Source organism: Taeniopygia guttata, chromosome 4A (genome assembly GCF_048771995.1).
Source record: "Taeniopygia guttata chromosome 4A, bTaeGut7.mat, whole genome shotgun sequence".
NCBI lineage: Eukaryota > Metazoa > Chordata > Aves > Passeriformes > Estrildidae > Taeniopygia > Taeniopygia guttata.
In genome coordinates this window covers 4,782,475-4,797,466 of record NC_133029.1, presented here as the reverse complement: position 1 = coordinate 4,797,466, position 14,992 = coordinate 4,782,475, and the positions used below count along the sequence as shown (strand labels likewise).

At 47.0% G+C, this 14,992-nt stretch overlaps 2 protein-coding genes across 2 annotated transcripts in view; both read right to left on the bottom strand.

The window, feature by feature from the left end:
• Nucleotides 1–366: 366 nt before the first annotated feature.
• LOC101233369 (syntaxin-1A homolog) lies at nucleotides 367–1,754 on the bottom strand. The gene has a single exon (XM_004174158.4). The coding sequence runs from the start codon at nucleotides 1,612–1,614 to the stop codon at nucleotides 748–750; it is 867 nt and encodes a 288-aa protein (XP_004174206.4). The 5' UTR covers nucleotides 1,615–1,754; the 3' UTR covers nucleotides 367–747.
• Nucleotides 1,755–4,265: 2,511 nt separating this feature from the next.
• Nucleotides 4,266–14,992, bottom strand: part of BRWD3 (bromodomain and WD repeat domain containing 3) — a 49,423-nt gene continuing 38,696 nt past the window's right edge. The window contains exons 34-40 of the mRNA XM_030272441.4: nucleotides 14,565–14,621; nucleotides 14,154–14,294; nucleotides 13,783–13,935; nucleotides 12,814–12,977; nucleotides 12,227–12,324; nucleotides 11,613–11,771; nucleotides 4,266–10,440 (exon numbers count right to left, since the gene is read on the bottom strand). Coding sequence (XP_030128301.4) covers nucleotides 9,647–10,440; nucleotides 11,613–11,771; nucleotides 12,227–12,324; nucleotides 12,814–12,977; nucleotides 13,783–13,935; nucleotides 14,154–14,294; nucleotides 14,565–14,621 — 1,566 coding nt within the window. The 3' untranslated portion in view covers nucleotides 4,266–9,646. The remainder of the gene's footprint in view (nucleotides 10,441–11,612; nucleotides 11,772–12,226; nucleotides 12,325–12,813; nucleotides 12,978–13,782; nucleotides 13,936–14,153; nucleotides 14,295–14,564; nucleotides 14,622–14,992) is intronic.

Below are 14,992 nucleotides of genomic sequence, written 5' to 3'. Positions count from 1 at the left end.
CCTGTGCTCCACACAAGGTATGCAGGGTCCCTGTGCCATCAAAGCAGTCCTTGTGCCACTGTGCAAGAGCATCCTGGTCCTTGTGCTTCCAGGTGAGGTGTGAATGGTTATTCCATCACTGTGCAAGGTGCAACCGGTCCCTGTGCCATCCAAGGTGTGCATGGTCCCTGTGCCATCAGGAAGGGTGTGCATGGTCCCTGTGCCAGCAGAAATGGTGTGAGTGGTCCCTGTGTCATTAGGAATGGTGTGCATGGTCCCTGTGCTGCCATCCAAGGTGTGCATGGTACCTGTGCCATCAGGAATGGTGTGGATAGTCCCTGTGCCAGCAGAAATGGTGTGAGTGGTCCCTGTGCCATCCAAGGTATGCATGGTCCCTGTGCCAGCTGAAATGGTGTGAGTGGTCCCTGTGCCATCAGGGAAGGTGTGCATGGTCCCTGTGCCATCAGGAATGGTGTGCATGGTCCCTGTGCCATCAGGGAAGGTGTGTGTGATCCCCATGCTGCCATGTGAGGTGTGCATGGTCCCTCCATCCCTGAGCAAGTCGTGCATGGTCTCTGTGCCACCAAGAAGGCGTGCATGGCCCTCACACCATTTCACAAGTTAGGCATGGTCCTCGCACCGTCACACGAGGTGCCCACGTCCCTGCCCCGCTGATGGGGGAGCACAGGGCATCCTCCCTGCCACACTCCGTATCTCGCCCGGCGCGGGGTGAACCCGAGCGCTGCTGCGATGTCCCGCAGCCCCGGCTCAGGGCAGGCAGGGCCAGCAGGGGCAGAGGCCGAGAGCCGCGGTCAGCAGGGCCGAGAGCCGCGACGGCCGCTGGTACCTGCGGGCTCTCCTCACGCCGCCGCCCGGCTGTGCCGCGCAGTCGCGGGTGCGCTGGACGTGGAGCTCCACGCTGTCGGCAGCGCCGTGCTGCTGGGCCAGCAGCTCCTCCAGCTGCACGAACAGCCCGCGGAGCTCCACCATCTGCGCCTCCAGCTCCAGCAGCTGCCGCTGCCGAGCCTGGGCCACGCACAGGTGGTGCTTGGCCTTCAGCTCCTCCAGGTCGCGGCCGACGATGCGAGGCCCCTGGGGGCTCTCGGCCAGCACATCCACGTCCTCAGCGCCCAGGGTGATGCCCGCCAGCTCCGCCTGCCGCTGGATCTGCTCCTTCAGCCGGTGCCGGTAGCGGCTCTCCCGCGCGTAGTGGCGGGCGAGGACGGCGCCGTAGCGGCGCAGCAGCAGCCACAGCTGGGTCTGGCGGACGCGGGGCCCCGCTCGCCCCGAGCCCCCGACCGGGGCCGCCGGCAGCGCTCCCAGCCGGGGCTGCAGGGCCGCGGCCTGGCGGGCGAAGGCGGCCCGGGCCGCGCCGAGGCCGCTCTTGTGGCGGGCGATGCTCTCCTCCGAGGTGCAGCACAGCACCGACTGCTGCGTCCTGTCGATGCTCTCCGAGAGCTGCTCCAGCCGCTCCAGCGCCCGCCACAGCTCGGCCGCCTCCCGCAGCGCCCGGCCCACGGGGCTGGCGTCGTCCCCGCCGGGCGCGGGGCTGTGGGATCGCACGGAGTCGTCGTCGTGGTGCGGGTCCCCCTCGGCCGCCGCTCGCCGCTGCAGCTCCGCCAGCCGGTCCCTCATGCTCCGCGCGGCTCCGGCACCGTCCGCGGGGACGTGTGAGGCCGGAGCTGCCGCGGGAGCCTTCCGTGCTGGCACCGCAGCAAATATTGATGGAGGGAGGAGGGCAGGTCCTGCGTCAGCCCCGGGCCGGCGGAGGGAAGGGCTCGTCCCGGGCCGAGCGGGAGCGGCGCCAGCACCGCCACACCTGCGCCACGGGACGGGCTCCGGCTCCTCGCCTGACCCGCCGAGGCTCGGCACGAAGACGCTTTCATTCACCCAGTGTCCTGGTTCAGGTCAAATTTGGGGAAAGAACCTTAAAAGGGTTTTTTTTAGGAAAGCAGAGTCAATTGGCCCCTTCCTCCCCAACCAGTTCGGGAAGGATACTTCTTTGGAGGAAAGTGGAAAAAACCTGTTTATTAAACAAGCAATTTTAAACAATATTAAACAATAAAACTTCTCGCCACTCCAAGAGAGAGACAAACTCAGGAAAAATCTCCTGGGTTGCAGCTGGGCTCACTCAGTCTCTGATCAGTCCCTCCGGCGCTGGAAATGCTGCGGTCCAGGCCCAGCCCGCTGGGCCACAGGTGCTGCTGCTGCTGCTCTTCTGGGGGTTCAGTCCAGAGCAGGTCCAGAGAAAGGGAAAAAAACTGAAGAAATTCAGTCCAGGGAATTTCTTCGCCTCAGCTAGCTAAAACTAACTAGGAAAAGAAAAAAGGAGAGCTCTTTTTCTCTCTGTCTGTCCATCCGCAGACGACACAGTCCAGGAGCAGGAATGTGGAGGAGGGAGTGCAGTTCTTGAAAACAAATTCCGCGCTTCTTTCCCCCTCCATTTCACTCCTAGAACAAGTCTTAAAGGTGTAGAACTTATTATTTAATATAAACAGAGCAGACGATTGGGAATAAAGGCATCATACAGTCAACCTAGGACACCCAGAAACAAGGACAGCCCGAAGTCCCGTCAGACAGGGCACGGAGCGGGTGGTCCACCCGGCACCCCCGGCTTTCCAACCGGCTCCGAGCTGCCACCGGTACCGGGGACCCAGACCCAGCTCCCGGCTGTACCGAATGAACGACACAGAGCCACTGACTGCCCAGCCGGCAGGGACCCGCAGGGATCACGGAGCCCAGCTCCCAGCCCTGCACAGCAGCATCCCCCAAAATCCCACCCTGGCCCCGAGGCGCTGTGCAAACACTCCTGGGTGAACTCAAAAAGGTGCTCTTGTCCTTTTCCAGGCTGGAAATGAGCGCTGGATGACCCAGCTATTCCGACATCACTGCAAGGCAGTGCTGAGTCCACTCGCTGCTGAAATGCATAAAAATCACAGCTGAATTCTAAGACGTATAAAAAAACACCTTTAAAAAGGTGCTTCTACAAAACGCATTTCCAAAGTGCACGGGAAAAAGTTTTTCTCTACCACTCTGGTATTTTATAACGTGCATTACACCCCATATGACCTAAACATGGTGATATAAAGTATACAACAGCTATAATATCAATGTAATATCAAATCAATATAATATCGACAGAGGGACAGCCAAGGGAGGTTTAGCAAAGGTCAAGCAGCTCTGAAGGGAGTGGAATTCCTTCCCTCCAATGCCATCTGATGGTACATAAAGGGGGGCTCCAGCATCTCTGCAAAACAAGTTTAATTTTGGTCTCTGTAACCATCAAGAAAACAAAAAAAGAGAAAAAGCCCTTTTGTCCCTGGGGTTTGGAGGATGAGTGTTGTGTTAAAATGGAGATATTCATTCCCATCAGAGAGGAAATGCCACTGGAATCAGCGCAATAAATGAAATGTCAAATAAGTCAGCAGATTAATGAGGGGGAAAGTCAAAATAGAGTGGCAGAATCCCAGAATCACTAATGCTGGAAAAGGCCTCCCAGACCACTGAGTCCAACCTGTGCCCACCTTGTCCCCAGCCCAGGGCTCTGAGTGTCACCTCCAGTCCTTCCTTGTCACCTCCACAGGTGAGGACTCCTTCCAATGCCTGGCCACCCTGTCCAGGAAGAAATTCCTGCTGAGTTTATTCCATATATTTATTGTCAGCACCTGCACCTGGCCGAGCACAGAGTCCCCCCGGCAGCTCTACAAAAACCCAACCCCATCCACTCCCAAAAATCCCTGTTTAAACAATTTATCACTGCTATTTAACCACGGTGAGGGCAGAGGAGTAATTCCTTGTTTCCCATGAAATATCCCTTAGGAAACAGGCACAACCTTCCCCTGGAGCTGCCACCCCTGAACCCACCTGTGTCCCACAGTGGCCAAGGGACCTCACCCAGAGCCTCCTCCTCCTCCTCTGCCCCTTTCATGGCATTTTTAGCCATTTCACAGCACTTCTAGGCATTTTCCCCTTCTTTTTCCAAGAAATAATTAGCTGCTTCTATCCTATTTTCCCAGAAAAATGGGATTTTGGAGCCAGATCAGATGGTGACTGGGGTGAGGGTCTCCATCCCATCCTGCTCAAGACCTTCACAGAGTATAAAAACTTCTCTATCCATTTATAAATAAAGTTTCTGTATCCAGTTTATAAAACTTCCGATTAAAACTATAAAATTATCCAGTTGCATCAAAAAGCAATTATTTTTACATTAAAACCACCATTTTACCTACTTTTTTTTACCTTTTAATGCGTCAACTACTCAGGAAGCAATGCAAAACCAAAGTAAGTTTCTCTTTTTTATTTTTTTTTATTAAGACAATCCCACAGCTGGAAAATGAAACATCCTAGATTACATCAGTGACTTCAAAAAAACTCTAGAAAAAAATCTTTACAAATTTACATTTGTACAATACAAAAAACTAACAGCTCATTGCATATAAATATTACATTTGGTCTGCCAACATGTGGCATCAAAATCCCTGAAGTATTCATTAAAGGGACCTGAGATAGCGGATGTGAAGATATGGGCATAAATATCACCTGAAAAAAAAATAATATAGAAAGTAGACATAATTCTAATAGTTTTGTGCATTTTTGGAGTATTTTAAATCCAGAACATGACCTGGAGAGCCTAAATAATGTGAATTTTGCTCTGACATCAAGTGGTATTTCTACATGAAATCTGCTCTAATGACTCATGGAGGAATGAAGAGCCTGAATTAGTATTTCTGCAGAAAAATAATCCTCAGACACTGAGTTCTGAACACACCCGAGCAGGCACCACTCTCTGAGGAAGAATTTTAGGAAGAGAAACGGCGGATTTGGATTTTACCTGCGAATATTCCAGCAGGATTTCACCCCCACCCCCCAAACAGCTCCTCACAGACCCCAAACCCAGGAAGATCTGCAGTGCTTGCCAGTGAAAACCCCCAAACCGAGGAACTGCTCCTAATTTCCCACTGGTGGAATTATTTCCCAACTATTTACACATTTGCCAGATCCCCAGTGTGGCTGCAGTTACTACCAGGAGTAGTAACTCCAAGTGCTTGGTTTGCCCTGGAAGTCTCACAGACTCGGATCAGGTACCCACATCCACACACAAAAATGTATTTCAGCACCATTTTTTAGAACACTAGAGTTAAGGCTGTGACAGCAATTCCCACTGGAAATCTAAATTTTTCAGGGATTCATAGCACAGTTGTGTGAGTCCGCTGTGGGCCGAACACGACGTAGTAAAAATATACAAGCTTCCAACAGGTCTTTGCATTTCTAAGACTAAAAAAACACAAGTTTTTAGACTAAATTTTGCAGGCTGTTACTTACTGTACATAAAGGAGTTTTTTTACCATGTGTAAACCTCGGATATATTGAAGGGTTGAAAAGTCTCTGTCGCTCATGCGCAGGGATTTGCTATAATACACATTGTAAGAACACAACAACAGCTCCCTACCTATTAAATATAAAGTTAGCCTTGGAGGGTTAACTGCTCCTTCAGGAAATAAACAGTATTTTATAAAACTCTGCAGGATGTTTTTTAAATAAAAAGATAAAATTAAGACATGTAAACACACAAAGACGTTTTTTTAACCCATGAAATCCATGACAGGACGCTCCAGATATCAGGACACAACATCCTCAAACCTACAGCTGTTCACTTTTCCCTGGTGTTCACCACTCAAAGATGGAATGAATCAAGTTTTTATCAAAAAATAGCGATTTACACTGATTTTCTCACGTTAATATTCTGTGACTTGGAGCACAGAGACATTCCCGATAGATCCAAATGCTTTGCAAGGGTCATCTTGGTTTTGGGAGTCAAGAGAGCCTCCAAATATTTAAAATTCTAAATCAATTAAAACCTCTTTGCCACACCCCTGTTGCCAGCTCTTTTTCATGTTCTCTGAACTACTCAGTCCTTCTGCTTCCCCACAGAAGGAGCAGCTGAGATGGGCATTGAGGAAAACATTCCAGGAAAATTAAACTATGCAAACTGGACACAGAATTTGAAGCAGCCAAAAATTTCCCAAGAATTATTTCTCCACAATTCTTTTTAGCTTTAGTCTGCAGGGTGGGGGTGGTTGGGATTAGGGGGTGGCCTCTGCTTGGCTGATGGAGAAAGGAGTGATGGAAAGAGGGAGGAGGGATAAAACTGCCCAAATCCATCCAAATTCAAGCACCAACAGAAAGGTTTGGATTAAACCTAACAGCCTGGCAGGCCAGCTGAAATAAAATTCATCACAATATCCAAAGTTTCCAGGAGAATAAATAAATAGCCTATTAAAAAGAAACTACAGGACAGAGGTGGGGCATGGCAAGAGGAAAATAAACTGATGGAGAAAATAAAAAGCAAGTAAAGTTTGAACTGAAAAATGGAATTATTAAGGTTGGAAAAGGCTCCAAGATCATCAAATCTAACCTTCAACCCCATCCCATCAGGGCCACAGGTGCTCAGCTCTTGGGTGGTGACTCTGCCACCTCCCTGGGCAGCCTCTTCCAATGCCTGACCACTCTTTCCATGAAAAAAAAATTCCCTAACATCCAAAACAACAGCACCTGACTGCTGCCAAACAAGCTTTGCTATCCATGCTCGGTCTGCAGAGAAAGGGAAGCACTGCAGGGACAGCGGATTGGGGCTGGGAGAAGCAAAGATTTCACACCCAAGATTTTTTCAGCCCCGTGGAGGATGGAGTGTGGGGCCTGGGACCTTTCCCAAGGTGTCCCCAAGGGCCCTGAGGTGCCCCAGCAGCTCGGGATTGGGATCTGCCCGCGGGAATCTCCAGGGAAAAGAGGCACCAGTGCCCAAACACCTGCAGGAACCGAGGAGCTCTGGCCTGCCTGCTCACCCTCAGGAACCCCAGTCACAGTCAGACCTTAAATCCCATTCCTCAGGCAGAGTCTGAGTTTTTTGGCTGAGGGTACAGCACATTCCTGACTCTGCAGCCTGCCCAGAGCTCAGCAGGCTCTGGAGCAGGGAGATTTTGGATGGTTTAAATCACTTTAAATCCTGCTTCTGCTGCACCTGGTGGGCTCATCCTAAGTTGACCACACCCAAAAGTGGCTCCTGATAGGATTTAGGATTTGAGAGCATCCAAGTTCCTACAAAATGTAATTATTCCACAGAACTATGAGAAATGAACTGCCCAACTCAGAGAAAGAATCCAGATACAAATCCAAACAAAAAGAACAGCTTTAAACCCAAGTTATTTGTCATGCTTATAAAAGGTTCTCATGCACCAAAAAAAAAAAAAAAAAAATTTTTTTTTTCAATTTGTACAGTAAATTCTGCTGTGCCAGCACCCCCTGCTCTAGCTCATAGTCATGGGACACAGTAATACTTACGCCACAGCAAAGTGATGCTTCACTGGTATCTTCACAGTACAGAGAAAAGATACAGTTAAGAACATATTTAATCTTACTCTAATTGCTGCTAAAATACACCAACTTATAAAATGATTTCTCTGGAATCCCTGTGGTTTCTCTCTCCCCAACCCCTACACAAAATAAATAAGGAATAAGTGGATTTTCGGCCAGTCAGAAATAGAGGAAAAAAGCATTTCTTTTGCATTTCAAGCTTTTCAGGCTTTAGGATAGAACCCATAGTGTTTACATTAGCTCAGAGGACTGATCTAAGGGATATGATTCCAACTATGGACTGATGCATACATGCTATTCCTGGTTACCATATGTAAAAAAGACCAATCAGTCAAACAAATAATACATTTCTCATAAATATAAATGCGTGTATATATACAGATATATGAGAGAGATGATAGGACAGGTGTTTATACTTTAAAGCCCAACACAGAACTAGGAGAGCCTCTGCACTTGGTTTTTTTCCCACCCCCCCACCAAAAACCAAATCAAGTCTAGCAATGGATTACAGCTGATTCCAACCATTCCTTATAAAATTAAAAGTGTGGGTTTTGTACTGTACCATAAACTCATATTAATGAGCAATTTAGGATATACTCTCCTCCATCACAAAACTAAACCTCTGCTTCTTTTATTTTCAAGTCATTTTTGCATCTAACTAGGATTTTTTTTTTTTTGGAAAGCGAGATAAAATAGCTAGTGCTTAATATAGAAAGTCAAAAATTAAATTCCTTCTGCATCTGAGAATATACATGGGTCACTCTTTCCTGCCTGAGGTTTTCCAGAATTATTGACCAAGCTGTGCACAGAAGAACTTCAGGATATTGGATGAAAGCTTAAAAAAAACCCTAAAAACCTTGAAAAACTCCACTGGAACTTTGTAGTCTGTTCTGACTTGTTCTCTCTGTAACCTGACAAGGGGAGGAAATTGGAATCCCACATCTGCTGCAGGCAGAGCCCAGGAAGGAAGGAAGAGGCTGCTCACCTCCAGGCCACGCCACCGCCGAGGTCACCGAGGAGCCGGGGCAGGGATCTCCTCACCAACTGCACTACCACTGCCAGAGGGTTTCAAGTCAGCACTTCCCAGGACAACAAGAGCACAGTGCAACAGGAATTCTCTTCTGGAAGCTTGAGACACAAGAGTCAGTCTGGGGGGGCGACAGCTCCCTCAGCAGCTCCGAGGGGCCAGCGGGCCCAAAGCACATTTCCGTGGGGCAGTGGGGGCCAAGCAGCCCCCCTGCACAACCAAATCCCCACCTGCCCCAAACATCTCTGAGAACCACTGCATTTGTTTCCATGGTGGCAACACAAGGAAGATAGAGCTACTCACAACTTCCACCCCTCTACGCTCCTTCTCGCCTCTTCTTCACCATGCTCTGAATAACAGCATCTATTTTCTTTTCAGTTTCCAGTAGTTGTAAATAAGAGGTAGCTGAGCTACTGTTAAAAATCATGCTTTGAAGAGGAGGAACCTTTCAAATGTTGAAGTCACCCCTTTAGCTGCACAATCTCAATTAATACTATAAAAATATGAGAGGACAAAAAGAAAATAGATGCAAGTAACTTTTGCATTTGGCACCTTTTGTCTAGATATTCATACTTCTCAAGTATTCTCTTTTTAATAAAGTTAATGCACACATAGGACACACCACATCAAAGGTTTGCTACATATTTACAAGGCACCAACCCTTTGTCACTGTTTTTACACGGATAAAGAACCGGTAGAAAGCACGTCAGGACCCTCAAAACTGTAGTATGGACATACTTCAGTTCAGCACAATTCCATCAACGTTTGGCCTGGGAAGATTAAAATAATCCAGATCCTTCTTACAATATAGAAACTGTAAACATTTTATAGCTGCCTTTAGGATTGGTGTATTGTGCAAAAGTTATAATTATTACTGTGTCTAAGGATTTATGGCAGAAACCACATAAAAACTCTGTAAGAAGGTGCTATTTCTATAATACAAAAACAAAACGAGGGAGAGAAGTCATAAGCGTGACTCGAAAATGTCATGTTCTTACTGAGAAGCTGGGAGCCTCTGTAATGTGATGAACTCGTAGTGTGTGGGGAAGAATTTCTGTAATTTAAGGCCTAATGACTAAGGCTTGTTTTGACCAATGAAGTGTGGAGATCTGAAGCTTTAAAACAAACACAAACTGACAGGATGGAAAAGCACCACTGTGAAACGTGAGTGGAGTCCCCGCACAACTTGCTTGGTAGAATTTCTGGTAAAATCCCTGCAGTAGAAGGCCATTGAAGTTCTTTTAAAATTGTTCCAAAGTTTTCCATCTGTCAATAATTCCATCCCATGAGATGGCTGACCCTGGCTTTTTCTGTCATTTTCCGCACCCTGCCTGACCTGGAAGTACCAAGGTTCAAAGGATCCTCGGTGTGCACAAAATTGTCATTGTCGGAGTCGTCGTTGTACAGGACAGTCCTCCTGCCCTCGTTCCTGGTTTTGATCCGAGGGGGTCGGCTGAATCTCCCTCCAAACACGTTCTCCCCAAACTGTCCCCCAAAGAGGTTTTCAAACTCGTCGTCGGCGAGCCGGGCGCGTTTTGCTCTGGTGGCTCCTCGCGAGGCCCCTCGGCCTCCTCGGCCTCTCCTTCCTCCCCGGCCGCCGCCTCTTCCTCTGCCGCAGCCTCTTCCCCCTCTGCCCCCTCTTCCCCCTCTGCTCCACCTGCCCCACCTGCCCCACCTGCCCCTCCTCCCTGTCCCTCGGCCCTGCCAATTCCGTTTGCCCCCAGTGAGTTTCCGTTTGATTTTCCGTTTGGGTTTTTTGGATTGCACGACTTTGCTGTAGTCGTGGTCGCCGTCGATGTAATCCTGGTCTGTTCTGGAGGTTGATTCTGAGTCAGAATCAGAGCCGCTTCTGCTTTCAGAGCTGGAGCTGGATCCTGATTCCCCACTTTCTGATGAAGACAAACCAGACTTTTCCTTTAATTCTCTCTTCTTCTTTTCCTCCTCCTCCTCCTCCGCCTCCTCCAGGTGCTCATCCTCTTCTGAGGCGCTCAGCAGCTTCCTCTTGACTCCTGCCCGGGGTTCTCTGCCATCCCCATTGGTGAGTGGCCCATCAGGAGAGTGATCTAAGCAAACACAAAATAACCCCATCAGCATTGCACACAAAAAGGACACAAAAAGTAGGATTTGCCTCAGTTGCCTTTGGGGCTCTCCTCATCCACCTCTGAGGTGTGCTCAAGGATCATCCATGGGAATTACTCACCCTTTATGTGCTGTGGACACAAGCAGGTGCTCTAAGAGGAAAACCTACTGAAGTAAACACAGTTTTTATCTGGAAGCAACAACTGCAAACTCTCCTGAGCAAGAGTTCAGTGAAGATCCAGGCAAAAAAAGGAGCCTGGAGTGACCAGGTTTGGACACAAACATCTAAAACTCAGTCAGGTGAATCTTACCTGGGGTGCCAAGGCAGGAAAACTCTAAAATCCATTTCAAAACTATATATACACAAAAATAACATTCTGCAAGCAGCATTTATTCCCTATCAAATGCTTGTGCTCAAAAGGCTAAGTGCAGGGAATATTAATGGAAAGCATAACTCAAGAGAGTCAATGGCCCAAGAAAGCTCACTGGGATTGCTGAACACCTTAAATGAAATGTCAATTAAGTATCTTGCTGGCTCAGGACCCAAAATCCTCCAAGTTTTGAGGGTTATGAATCTGACAATGAAGATTAAATATCTTCTTCAAGAAGCATCCTGCAGCATCCAGCACTGCTACAGCACAGGAGTGTGGACTTGGGAAAGGCTCCAGGGTTCAGGAAATGCCCATGCAGTGCCCACCTTGGTGGAAACTCTGAGTAACTCATCCCCAAGATCACCACACCTGAACTGTTTCCATTCTAGTCACAACTACTTTGTTTTGCATGTGAGAAAAATGTTTAAATATTTTTGTGAATTTTTTTCATCTTTGGTTTCAGCTTGATTAATAAAAGCCAAAGGTTTTGGGGCGGAGATTATCTTTGCTTTCTGTAATTCCTGAAGGAACTGTAGGAGTTTAAGAGCAATCAAGTTTTCCATCTGGAAAGATTTTAAAGGACTTCACTAAAGTGCACATGGAATCATCTGCATTCCACACCTCAGACAAGACACCACAGAGTAAAGGAGCAAAGTAAATTCAATTTTTTGGTATGGTTTAGGAATATATACAATGCAACACTGAGGCAATAACATCAGAGAGAAGCAAAATCTTTCATCTCTAGTAAAACCAGTCAGTCAAAGCACAGAATTATTATTTCTCACCTTGTTTCACTGGTGTAGATTTGCTCCTGACTGGTCTGCTTTTCCCTGGGTCTATGGCATTTCCACTGCGGCTCTGTGCATTTGAGCCTGATGAAGATGGTTGACCCTCCAGCTCTTCACCAGTGGCTGAACCCAGAGGTTCTTCTGCTGTATCTGAAACTTCAGACAGGACAGCACAAGGGGACAGGGTGATTTTTATGCTCTGTTTACAGGGCTGTGTCTGGGGAGGCTCTGTATGCCCCGAGTCAACAGCCCAAGTCAGGGTAATCTCACCAAGCTGCTCTGCAGCCAGGGAAAGACAGATTCCTCCTGAGTGTAACCCCAAGTAGGATTATTTAATTAATTATCCTTCACTGCTGTAGGAGAGAGGCCCACAGACAGGAAGTCTGGGCTTTTGTCCCTGGAATAATTCTTACCACAGCCAGACCGAGGTTCCCAATTCCCTGATCCTTCCCCAGAACTTCCCAACAACTAAACTCAGCTAAAACAACCAACAGACAACAAATTTCAGGATCTTGCTCCTTTAACAGGCAGGTTTTGCACGTGTCTCATGAGGACAAGACTCAACCTGCACAGACAAGTTGCTGTAAGAGAAAGGCTGGGTTTCTCCTCACCATGAGATGAGACTGAAGAGTTTGTCCTGGTCAGGGGCAGTGAGGTAATTTGGTTGGGTTTAGGTTGAATCTTCACTTGCTTCTGTTTCCCTTTTGGGCTGCAAACATAGAATACCCCAAAGAGAGAAATCTGTTATCACCACAGACTCAAATACAAAACTGATTTCTCCTGCAAAGTGATCTCTTCTTCCCAGGTGTGGTAATACTAAAAATAGTTACACCATGGTGCTGTTTGCTAAAGGTATAGGAGTTTGCAGGGACAAGGTTTTATCTCCCCTTTTAAAACCAACAGTCTGTTTACTCAGATAATGTATCAGATGAAGGTAAGGAAGTGTTGCACAACACTTTTTTCAACAGTTAAAAGGTAAAGAGACAGCTGATCTTTCATTTCCTCCAGAGGGAACACTTTCAACCACATCATCTTTCACTTACCAGAATTAGAAACTACAAACTGAGCATGATTTTATCTCCCAAAAGAGCAAGTTCATCAGGAAATGAGCAACACTGCTGCTGGTTATTCCCAAAAGCACATCTACCCCTGTGCTCTGGAATGGCACTGCCAGCCAGGCTCAGCATCCCTGCTTTACCTGGATGCTCTGCTGGTTGAGGGGGAGCTGCTGCTGCTCCTCAGCCGCTTTCGGTACCGAGGCCTTTTCCTCTTCTGACATTGCATTGCTGACTTGTACTCAGAGATTATGTTTTTCATGTGATTCTCAAATAAGGCAGAGAGTCGAAGGGTCATGCTGTAAATCTGCAGTGAGGGAAAATGGTCAGGCTTATTAGAGTTGAATAACTTGAAGCTCAACCAAAAAACCATCAGAGAGACGTCCAGACTTTGTAGCACAAAGCAAAAATTCACACTGATGTTCCACTAAGGTTCTTTACAGATTATTTCCTTCCATGGGCCATGTGTATTATTGAAACAGAAAGTGTTTTCTTAAAAAGATTTAGTAACAGTACAAAATATTTCCAGAGCTGAAAGAAAATGGATTTCTGGATTATTGGAATACAGTCCCCTTGAAGCATGGAAGCAGGCCTTAAGATAACTTGAATACCAAGGAGAAAACAATTGGATTTCACATCTCCTCACCTTTGTTTTTGCACTACATGCCTGGTGAACTGTCCTTACACCACCCTTACAGAGCTACAGAGAAGCAACCCAAAATGTCCTAATTTCTGTAAACCAGATGTCAAAATCTTTAAACCACTTTCCTGTCTTCTTTGTAGGCCTTGATTTTTGTGTAGCCTCATCCACAATATGTGCAGTTATCAAGCTGATAGCCTTGTTTACAGGGATAGATTATTGAAAAAAATAAAAGCAACTGGTGACCAGTTTTCTGCAAGGAACAGCTGCAACAGTGACCATCATCCCAGATGAAAATGGATGTTAGATATCAACTGGGAGAGCAGCACAAAGCAAGTTTATAACCACAGAATTGGCATATCCTGGTTATTTTTATTACACTAAGCAGTGCTTTGCTCTTCAGACCTTATCTGTTTTATTCATGTAGGGCCAGGGTCTTTGTTAAAAAAACAGGCATTAAATTATTACTTACACGAGACTTTTTATTAGGAGTGTAAGCTTTAGAATTGCAGAATATTAAACGAATATCTTTGTAGAATTCCAAGGGACTGGTGTAGTTTCCTGCTTCCAAGGTTTCTTTCACAGTGCTGAAGTCCATGGGAGTGTCTACAATATCTCGATAATCCTGTGAGAACACACAAGAGAAAAATCAAAGCTCTCAAATCCTCCAGCAGTAACATCACCTCAGTGTTCATCCAGTGGCTCAAGTCACTAGTTTACTTTCAGAGTTGTTGCAGATAATTCTCTGAAAACATCAGCTCATAAAGGGAGAGGACAGAGCCATGCCCAGCATGGATGTTCTGCCAAAGGAGGAACAATTCTGGGCATGGAAGCTGCACTTACAGGGTAAGAGAAGAGATCAACAGGCTGCCTGAAAGGCTCTGAGTCCTCTCGCTCATAAATCAGGTTTAAGAGCTGCTGGCACTGCTCCTTCCAAGCATCAGCACTGGCTTTCATGGGCTGCCTCTTCACCCTTCGTCTCACCTGCAGGGAAACAGGCATTGCAGATGGTATCAGAGTATTCACGTTTCTCCCTTGAAGTTCCTACTAATCTCCCAGCATTCTGCAATTAAAGCATTACCCAATTAAAAACAGAAATCCAGGGAGATTAAAGCAGAGCTGATGGCACAGCAATATGCAAATTAGACAAATCAAACAAATTTGCCTTTTCTGGTCATATATAACACTCAAACCCATGAGAAGGTGCAATAGTTCAGCCCCAGCCTTGCTGTATTTATCAGAAATTTTACTCACTCGTCTTTTCCCAGAGGAAGTGCCTGGAGCATCTGAATCCACATCCACTTCTGCCACCTAAAGGCAAAGGGAATGATCACAGACAGGTCTGGATAACCCTCAGCCATGGAAAAAGGGTTAAAAACCAGCCAACAACAACCACAGGGCAACAGGAACTACAGCACATTTCAAACTGCACTGAAGGGGAGAAGGTGTCAGGAGAGGGAAGCAGCTCAAGGCAGGGATATCTACCCTGGATTCTACCTGACATTTCACTCCAGGGATCAACTGATGGGAAATGACACAGAATTACATAAGGAAATCAGCTTTGCTGCCTCGTTGACAATGGAGAGCTGTTGTCCTTCTGACTGACTAACAGCTCCACTTCCCAGCTCCCCTCATTACTCATCCTTCCAACAAAACATCATGTACTGACAGAAGATTAAAGA